This window comes from Triplophysa rosa, linkage group LG15 (assembly GCF_024868665.1).
Source record: "Triplophysa rosa linkage group LG15, Trosa_1v2, whole genome shotgun sequence".
In the NCBI taxonomy this organism is placed as follows: domain Eukaryota; kingdom Metazoa; phylum Chordata; class Actinopteri; order Cypriniformes; family Nemacheilidae; genus Triplophysa; species Triplophysa rosa.
The window spans coordinates 13,391,641-13,401,464 of NC_079904.1; the positions used below are offsets into that span (position 1 = coordinate 13,391,641).

Genomic DNA, 9,824 nt, shown 5'->3' on the forward strand with positions numbered 1-9,824 from the left:
AACAATAAAATATTTTTTATATGTACTGTAGGAAAGGATGTATCTGGGTGTGTTGATATAGTTTGAAGGGAACTAAATTTAAAGTGCCAATGAAACCTGGTAAAATTAGATGTGTGATTACCAAACCCTTACCTATTGAAAAAAAACAGCATATGCTGGGTTAGGTATGTTTTGATGCTGGTTTGACCATCTTAAACCAGTTAAGGACCAGCACATGACCAGCTTAAACCAGCACAAACCAGCATCAAAACATACCAAACCAATATATGCTGGTTTTTTGAACAGGGTTACAGTCTTAAAGTGTTTTACACAGCTACTTGCATGTCTTCTGCAAGATGCAATGCTGCGTAAAAGCCAGACAAAATTTGTACAAGAATTAGAAAAGATTTGTTAAGATAAGATCAAAATTGAAGATTCTATCCTGCTTGAAGTTTTTTTCTGCTTAAAAATGTCATGCCAGCTAGTTAGTGCAAAGGAGAAGTGCTCACTAACACAGATTTATACAGATTTGTGAACAATATTTGAGAGAAATAGGCCTTTTGTCGACATAGAAAAAGTCTTAGATCTTTGAGTTCAGCTAATGAAAATGGGGGCAAAAACAAGTGTTGCATTTATAATTTTGGTCAGTGTAAGTAGACGTAATGGAGTGAAATCTAACCGAATAAATCAGCAAACCAATTAATTTTAAAGTCAAAAGTAGGTTAATATTTGATAAAATATTTTTGCAAGCTGCCCCTCAGTGTTTATAGGCAGAACTGCAAGTTGTACATCTGCATTTATTTCAAGCGTTCTAAAAACGGTGACGTTCTAACAGTTTTCTTCTATTTACATTTTACCATGAGCGTTCATTTATATTTTTATTATGGATTTTATCTTGTTGCATTGTCTGACCAGAGTAGCCTCAGGGGTCAACTGCTGTAAGCGGAACCTAAAACATCCAGTATTTGGTGTCCTCCGGTGCTTTAAACGGGCGGACGAATTATGACGCTGTAATGTTTGACATTATCCTAACAGTTAATATCATATGGTTTTCGTTAGCGTTATGTTTTATGGTAGCTTTTTGCCTCTATAAATTTTCATTAAAACTACCTTACGAACTCGATCGCGTGTTTCAGGATTTAATTCGATATGGAAAAACTAAAGACAACATCAAGCGCCAAAGCTGGCAGCTCGTTTATGACGTGTCTAAGAGGTGATTGTGGGCTAAATATGTCATAAGACGTTTTGTAAAGGTCTTACAGTTTGTGCAGGTATCTGCGGTTTTGCATTGTTATTAAATAAATCTTTGTATCTCTGTAGATGTTTCTATCACTTCTATGCGGTGTCTGTGATGTGGAATGGACTCCTCCTACTCTTCTCCCTCCGGTCTGTCGTCATTGGCGAGATGTTTCCTGATTGGTTGATGGACTTGCTTTGGTGTTTGACTGGCAGATCAAGAACTGCATGGAAAGGTTGTTTAAATAAGATGTATTACTAAATGAAAACATTTGTTTTGTAAAATATGTACAGAATGACAAGTTAGTAACCATCATTGCCATTAAAATGAATATTTATTTGTTTTTCAGAGTTACAGCTTTCTGTTCTACTATTACAAGTGCTACTATGGATCCATTCCCTTAGACGGCTTTTGGAGTGCTTATTTGTCAGTGTATTTTCTAATGGTGTGATCCATGTAGTACAATATACTTTTGGTTTGGCCTACTATGTCCTACTTGGTCTAACTGTCCTGTGCATAAATGCCTCTTCGACACAAGAAGGTTATTACAGTCTTCTGTTATCTATGTTTTGTCTACAATACACCTGCAAAACAAAGCAACTCAGACGTGTCCAGATGATGTCATTTGAATGTACTAACAATGTTGTTTGTTTATTTGTCCCTCCGCATGCCAGGGGTCAAATCAGTTGCGTTATTTTATCAGCTCACTTGGCATCATGTCATTGGGACTCTTCTTTTTGTTTGGGCATCACTCCTCCAACACCGGTCCCTCTCACTGCTGGCAAACCTGAGGACTGACCACTCAGGTAAGAATCTTGGAGTTTTCTGGGAAGAGAATTAAGCCATCCACAAATCTTAAGTTGCAGCTGAAATCTGGAAAAAAAATTCTGCTTCCCCTTAAATGTGATCTGTAGCACTTTTTCTATTTACACAATGTCAAGTATAGTAAGTAGAAACCAATAAAACATGCATATCCATGAAAGACACCAACTCAAATTGTTATCTGTTTGTGAGTACAAGTACAAAACAGGTCTGTTTAATGATACAACAGCCATTGAACCATTTCCCATTCTGTTTCTATATGCTGTATAGGTAAAGTGGAGACCTTGGCCCACAAGATGCCACAGGGGGGCTGGTTTGACTGGGTCTCCTGTCCACATTACCTGGCCGAGCTTCTGATTTACACTGCCATGAGTGTTTGTTGTGGTTGCAGCTCATTAACCTGTTGGCTGGTGGTACTGTATGTACTCTGTAACCAGGCACTGGCTGCCCAGCTCTGTCATGATTACTACAGGAGCAAGTTTGAAACCTATCCATGTCATCGGAAAGCTTTTATTCCTTTTATCCTGTGAATTTTTTATGCAAAATCTCTTTTATATGGAAACTAAATGAATAAAGCTATTGACTAAATACACGGATCAGTCTCAATGCATATTCTTATGAGAGCAAGTTGATCTGAAATTACAGCTTGTTGCCCTGACAGACTGACCTCAGAAGGTGAGAAAACAACATGAGTGGTTTGTACCTCCTTCCTAAAGATCATTTTTATGCATCTATTATTTAAATTAGTGTAAGCAAGTCAGCTGCGGTTATTTTTTGCCACTTGCAACAGATAAACTGACTCGAATAAATAAAATATATAAGTGTACAAATCCCATATAAATGTTTGTGGGCAAAGCCAAACTCGTTCTTTGAAGCGAATATCATCTCGCATTTCTTGTCGCTTTGCAGCTCTACCTACCTTGAAAGCAGTCCGTGATACGTCAAAGGGAGCGACCTTCCAACAAATGGATATCCACTATTGTAGTGACGTACTGCTCTTCGTTACACGTTGATCCTTCAACTGACCAATCACAGATATTAATTGAAACCAAGGTTTCTATTCGCCTTCGGATCAGCCGCTTCTGAAGATGACCACGGTGGGCTAGCCAGACTTTAACAAGAAAACGCGGATGTACTTTTTTATCTTAATTTGCAAAGTAAAACCATAATATAAGCCGCGTAAGGCAGCCTTTAAGATGCCTTTCCGGGCCGGCGAGTGGCATGCCGGAGGCAGGTCTATATGCTTCCTTATTCTGCTGAACGTCGTGTTGTTCTCAGCTGGAGTTACAGCAAATCAAGAAGAGAATAAAGTCGTCGCCAATGAAGAACACCCCGTGGAGGTACATATCAAACCTTCAGTGTGTACTTTTCTACATTAAACACACGTGTAAAATGACCTACTCGCGAAACAAGGCTAGTGGTGGAAGTATCATTAAAGCTTCATATTGCTATCCTTTAAGGAAAACTAGACTGTAACGTTACTCTGATAGAATTACACCCAGGTGATTTTACAAGTGGTCACTAAACGCGCAGAGGGGATGCTGAGATTGGGATGTAGACAGTGTTTATTTGTTGCTTTAACCGTACTCGTGTTGATAAACAAAGCCGAATTTACGACTGACATGCATACAATCATACACACTAGTACTCTTCTTCATGCTGGGTGTCATCGGGCGCGTTGATATTTATTTTATATGATAATAATAAAACAGACTCAAACCTTTTACCCTGTTTTAAGAGTCACTGTGGCGCTGGAACGAAACGTTGAGTCTGAGGTGAGCAATGTTTTAACAAAACGGATCATCCGCTTTATTGCCACGTGTTTGAGTAGATAAAATGAAGGGTTTAAACTTGGGTTTTCTCCCAAGCCTGTGAGGAAGAAAGTAGGTATTAGAAGGCTGAACAATAACCTTAATGAATTATTCACATTACTGTGCTCATTTGCAGGACAAACAAATAAGAATTTATCCCATTCATTTACATCGTACTTACTGTTAAAAACGTATGTCACGTGATATTGTAGTGTACGCTTCAAACTCTCATTCATTCGTTTCAATTTCAATTGCATTCTCTTACAAGGTGACAAGTTATTGTGCCACGTGGCTTAAATAATCATCTGAATAATTGGTAAACAATTATAAAAAAAATCGATAGTAAGCATTACATTATTATAATTCTTACTAGAGTGTAGCCTACTTTTGGCCCAAAAACAGTAACCCACACATTAGTATTTTGTTTGTAGACTAGACATTTAATATTTCTCACATTTTGTTCTGTATATTTCAGACATCAAAACACAACTGCCCTTGACACATAAGCTAGAAAAGTCTTTATGATTTGATTAGTTTGAATATGGCACACTAAATATTCTCTATGAAAATAGCTCAAATCGTGTATGTTTGTTAACCGTGAAACCTGAATTACTGTTAGTGTTTTTTCTCCAAAATCTTCATGAATTGTTTTGCCTATGAAGAACTATACACTTGTCACTATTTCTGACATTGAAACACTTGTCCAGCTCCAGAAGGCCTCCACCGGTCATGCACCCGGCCCGGCGATCGGTGTCAGCGAGCCCAATAAAGGAAATATGGGCTTCATTCATGCTTTCGTAGCAGCTATTTCTGTCATTATCGTCTCGGAATTGGGAGACAAGACGTTCTTCATCGCAGCCATCATGGCCATGCGCTACAATCGTCTCACAGTTTTGGTGGGAGCCATGTTGGCTTTAGGACTCATGACGTGCCTGTCAGGTAGGTGGAACTTGTTTGTCAAATTCAGAGAAGATTCAGATAAAAAAACACCCAACACTTTCCAGGAAAACCGCACTTTCTCACAACTACTTTTAAAGCATCTGTATCAAAAAAAATTTGTGGGTGAGAACAGTCCCCCAAAAATTAGGCTCTTAGGTCTTGACCTAGTTGCTAACCTTGATTGCTGAAGGAGACTAGTTGAGCGAGGTATCTGTGAGGTAGCTCAGTCTTACTAACATGACAAATAGTCTAATTGGATATTAACCTACAATATCTAATCAGAGATTGCCACTAGCTTTATTTGATATGATCTTGTTTATTTGCTAGATGTCGCTTAGCTTTTTGATTTGAGTTCTTTGTTCTTACCTGCCATTCATATTCACTGTGTTTCTGTTCTATACTAGATATGAAATATTTAATTTGCTGTGCTATAATTTGACTGTCTGAAGTAAACAGTCTTATCATATCAATGTTTTACCTGCTGCTTAAACAGTCTTAAAGTGATAGTTCACCCAAAAATGAAAATTCTGTCATCATTTACTCACCCTCGTGTCATTTCAAACCTGTATGACTTACTTTCTTCTGCAGAACACAAAAGAAGATATTTTGAAGAATGTTGTTAACTGGGCCCCATTAACTTGCATTGGTTTTGTGTCCACACCATAGAAGTGAATGGGGGCCAGTGCTGCTGTTCGCTAACCAACTTTCTTCAAAATGTCTTCTTTTGTGTAATGTGGAAGGAAGAAAAAGTCATAAAGGTTTGAAAGGACGAGAGTAAATGATGACAGATTTTTTATTTTTGGGTGAACTATCACCATTTTATTTTATGCATATTACAAAGCATTGAAAAATATGACTTGTATGAAGCACTAGCTTATACTTTTCATTCTCATGAAAACATTGAAATGTGCAATGATTTTAAATATAAAACATAATCAAGTAACACACAAATGATTATAATACAGGTAGTTGTTTTCTACCATGCACAAAGAATAATTTTTACATGGGAATGACTTATTCTTGTATTTTATTGCATTTTATGATTAAAATCTCATTACCGTAACATGTCTGAATACTGTGTTCGCAAGATTATTGATTATCATTACTGATTTTCTAGAGAGAGAAAAATGTCAAAAACCTGTTAAATTGTAAAATTAATGATTTTAAACATGGCAGACCTGGTTTTTAATGCCTAAAAAGGAAACTTTTTGATGCCAGTATTATAAATCTTTACACAAGATTTTGTGAGAATCAGCCAGCTGGTTGTAAAAGTCATTGTTGGTTTTTCATTTGTAAAGAAAAACACAAAGTTCTTAATGTGTTTACAGCGAGTGTTTTTGTGCTGTCTTTCATTCAATTTTCTGAATGCTTGAAGGACCTATGACACATTTGTCTTCCCATTAGTCTTGTTCGGTTATGCCACCACCATTATCCCACGGATCTACACCTACTACATATCAACCGCGCTGTTTGCCATCTTTGGTTTGCGAATGCTGAGAGAGGGATTGAAGATGAGTCCTGATGAAGGTCAGGAGGAGCTGGAGGAGGTTCAAGCCGATATAAAGAAGAAAGACGAAGAGGTGAGGAGAAGCAGATACACCCACATTTGTTTCAGTGGTGGTGAGGTTATGTTACACCTAATGCATTATTCAAGCATTTGTCCTCTGATTGGATGGATTCTCTCTCCACCTGCAGCTTCAACGCTATAAGATGGCTAATGGCGCGTCCGATGTGGAAGCGGGGGTGGGAGCGACCATGTTGCCTCAGAGGAAGTGGCACAGTGTGATTTCGCCCATATTCATTCAGGCGCTCACACTAACCTTCCTTGCTGAGTGGGGTGACCGCTCTCAGCTCGCCACCATTGTGCTGGCTGCAAGAGAGGTATGGTAGAAGTTGTTTAAAACGTGGGCAACTGAATCATGTCATTTTACAGCTGGCTTTCAAATTGATAGTAATAATTCAGTTCTCTTTAAAGATCGCGTATCACAGGCAGTTTCTGCCAATCTCATATTCATTTTGAGTGCCTATACAATAGTATTGCATACGTCGTATCTTCGAAGAGTATTTAGTTTGATCAAATGTATAAAAGAGATACAGCTGTATGATTATTTCCGGAAAAACAAGAGCTGCTAGAGGTGTGGGACTAGTGGGATGGAACTACAGCACGAGCAAGCAACACATCATCACATTAATCCCTTCGTGTTTTGTACATTATGCATATACACACCGATTGCCAACAAAACACAGACGTATGACTTGGTTTCACTTACCGCGTGCAGTTCATGTCTGCCATCTTTTAGCACTGGGACCACGCCATCTATCAGTTTCAAACGATCTCCAAATCCAGCGTTTTATCCACCGTTTATATAACATCCATCACTGAAATGCCGTGAACAAACAGACACGCCTAAACTTCACTGTAGCAAGACTGAAGAGCTGCAGCGCAGCCCATCTTGATGGTAAGCGGGTGTTGCTCATCGGTTGGCTCGTGGGCGGGCTCTTTCTTCCGCCTTGCCGTGCTTTTCTGGGAGAATGGCCAATAAAAGGAATAGAATTATAAAAAACACTGGGGGAGTGTATCAAGTACAGAAATACTGCATGACAAGCCAGCACGTTTAACAGTGTAAAGAAGTCAGAATGCATGACATAGGATGAGACCCGATCTTTAACATTATTAGCTGTATGCAAGTCCCTTTAGTATAATTCACCGGAATAACTGGCCTGTTATGTGCTGAAGGATCCATGTGGAGTAGCAGTTGGTGGAACATTGGGACACTGCCTGTGTACAGGACTGGCTGTTATTGGAGGAAGGATGGTAGCTCAGAAGATCTCTGTCAGAACCGGTGAGAATTATTAACATATGCTTTGTTTCTTTCTCAAGGCATAATCTGATTGTTAATGGTATTTTTTTCTTTGATCTCTAGTTACAATAATCGGTGGGATCGTGTTCCTGGCCTTTGCGTTCTCTGCCCTCTTTATCAAGCCAGACTCTGGATTCTGATCTTGAAGTGATGTTTGGTTTTCTTTTGTACATACAATCACCACAGTACAAGCCTAGAGGAGCTGGTTTAAAGAGATACTGTGCATTGTGGATGGCTTGTTTTGTATGTTTTGGGTGTGTTTTTTTTGTGTGTGGGTGAAACTATGAATGAATGAGGACAATTTACAGCTCATGTCTTAATGAGCGTTTCAGTTTTGGCTTAATCCCATAGTTTTTTCTCTTTACTTTCAACCGGACCCAATCTTCTGTTTTTAAACCTTCACCATGTTTCTCCAGTATTCCACTTTACAGTTTAATTGAACTTGCCAGATGTTCAGAATGTCATGTGATATTTTAATTAACAATGAACCTTTTTTCTATATCATTTTACACTGATTAAACGGTGCATTATGGGTAAATCCTGTCTTGGACTTGAGTGGTCCAGTCTATTATATTCTCATTTTAAGAAAAGCTGTAAAACTAAAGTCAGAACAGCCACAAAAAGCAGCTCTTCGTCCTTCACAGCAGTAAATCTCAGGAGCATTTAGTAATATTACAGTCACAAGATCTTCATCAATTACAAACAATAGCATGAAGATTTGCAGCTTTTAACCAGAAGTACGCAGTTGGGTAATTTTAGACCCTCCAGATCATGGGATGTTCAGAATGATTTGACTTGTAAGAGGTTTTCACAAATTTCCTTAAAATATGTCTAATCTTGATTATTTTTGCCTTTTCTAAGCAGATTTTATTTATTGGGTTACACTTTATAATAAGGTTACATTCGCTAACATTAATGCTTTAGGTGTCATGAACGATCAGTGATCATTGTTTTATAGCATTTATTAACCTAGGTTAATTTATAAATACAATTGTTTGCACATTAACTTGAAATGTGAAATGTAAATATAAAATAATTCCTGTACAGGTATAGTTCTTTATTGTATTGCATTAATTAATGTTAATGAATTGAACCTTATTGTAAAATGTTAGCATTTATTCTATTGTTTTGTCAAAGTTGAAGTCCTTTATTTGTTTGTGAATCAAAGGGGGACGTGCTGGTTTTTTGTAACATTGTCAGGGTGACTTTGTCAATATTTGACAGCTGTTCTTCAATTTAGGAAAGTGTGTTGAAGAGGAATTTAGTGACAAAACCATGATTCCTGTAAATATTGAATAAAAATGTAAGTCGGTCACTCCATTGTGGTGGTTATTCATGTTACTACGCTATGTAAAACCAAAAGGCATATGCAATAATTGTAGGGTCATGAAAGGGCAATATTGTGTCAACGTCAGAACATGCGATGTTGAAATGCCAGTGTACATGTTATTTATCAACCACACTAAACAAACACAAGGAAACATTAATTTTAAGACATTAAGAGTATTTTTTGTTTATTTTCAAAACTGAATAAGGGGAGTTAACGGCATTGTTTTGTTTAAAAAAAGTTTTTTTACTGTATGAATGGCCTGGCTCACAAAATCAATACAGCACACTTCGTTTCTTGATATTCTTGAATCTAACTTTAGAAAAACCCAGAATGCTTTAGTAACGCCACGGAGCTCTGAACCGATCAAATCTAACAAATATTAAGTGTTAAAATCCATCTAAAATTTGTATCTAATGTGTAATGACCAGATCAATTACGTGAGCCAAAGGCAAGTACTCTTTAGAGACAAGTACAGAGGTTGTAAACACACGTACAGAGATTAAATGATAGCAAGAGAGAACACTGGTAGACATTCTACTTTTAGTGCATACAGAACTACAAAACATTTAATATGGTTCACCACCTTTTCCAATGGGCATTGTGAAGCAGAGCATTAAAAGTTTCCAAAATTACAGGTTTTAGCAAAATTTCTCATCTTTCCTTTTGGCTTTTTGGGATAAACACCAAAAACCCATTGACGTTGCATTGAATGACAAAGACCCTTCAGAGGTGCAGAATATTATTACAGTAATCTGGGGGAAAACAGTTGTTTATTGTTTACTGTGAGTGCAGAAGAACATAAGTTATTACAGAACAGAAGATATCAGTATCACAAGATAAAGCAG

General features: G+C 37.6%; 2 protein-coding genes across 2 annotated transcripts; both read left to right on the forward strand.

Annotated features, from left to right (window-relative positions):
- Window positions 1-973: 973 nt before the first annotated feature.
- srd5a3 (steroid 5 alpha-reductase 3) lies at window positions 974-2,627 on the forward strand. The gene is made up of 5 exons (XM_057353326.1): window positions 974-1,192; window positions 1,300-1,451; window positions 1,566-1,757; window positions 1,891-2,022; window positions 2,309-2,627. Exons 1-5 carry the CDS (start codon window positions 993-995, stop codon window positions 2,566-2,568), a joined length of 936 nt encoding a protein of 311 aa, XP_057209309.1. The 5' UTR covers window positions 974-992; the 3' UTR covers window positions 2,569-2,627.
- A 469-nt stretch (window positions 2,628-3,096) lies between these two features.
- Window positions 3,097-8,967, forward strand: tmem165 (transmembrane protein 165). The gene is made up of 6 exons (XM_057353843.1): window positions 3,097-3,378; window positions 4,557-4,788; window positions 6,193-6,368; window positions 6,484-6,669; window positions 7,526-7,631; window positions 7,713-8,967. Exons 1-6 carry the CDS (start codon window positions 3,235-3,237, stop codon window positions 7,787-7,789), a joined length of 921 nt encoding a protein of 306 aa, XP_057209826.1. The 5' UTR covers window positions 3,097-3,234; the 3' UTR covers window positions 7,790-8,967.
- Window positions 8,968-9,824: the final 857 nt, after the last annotated feature.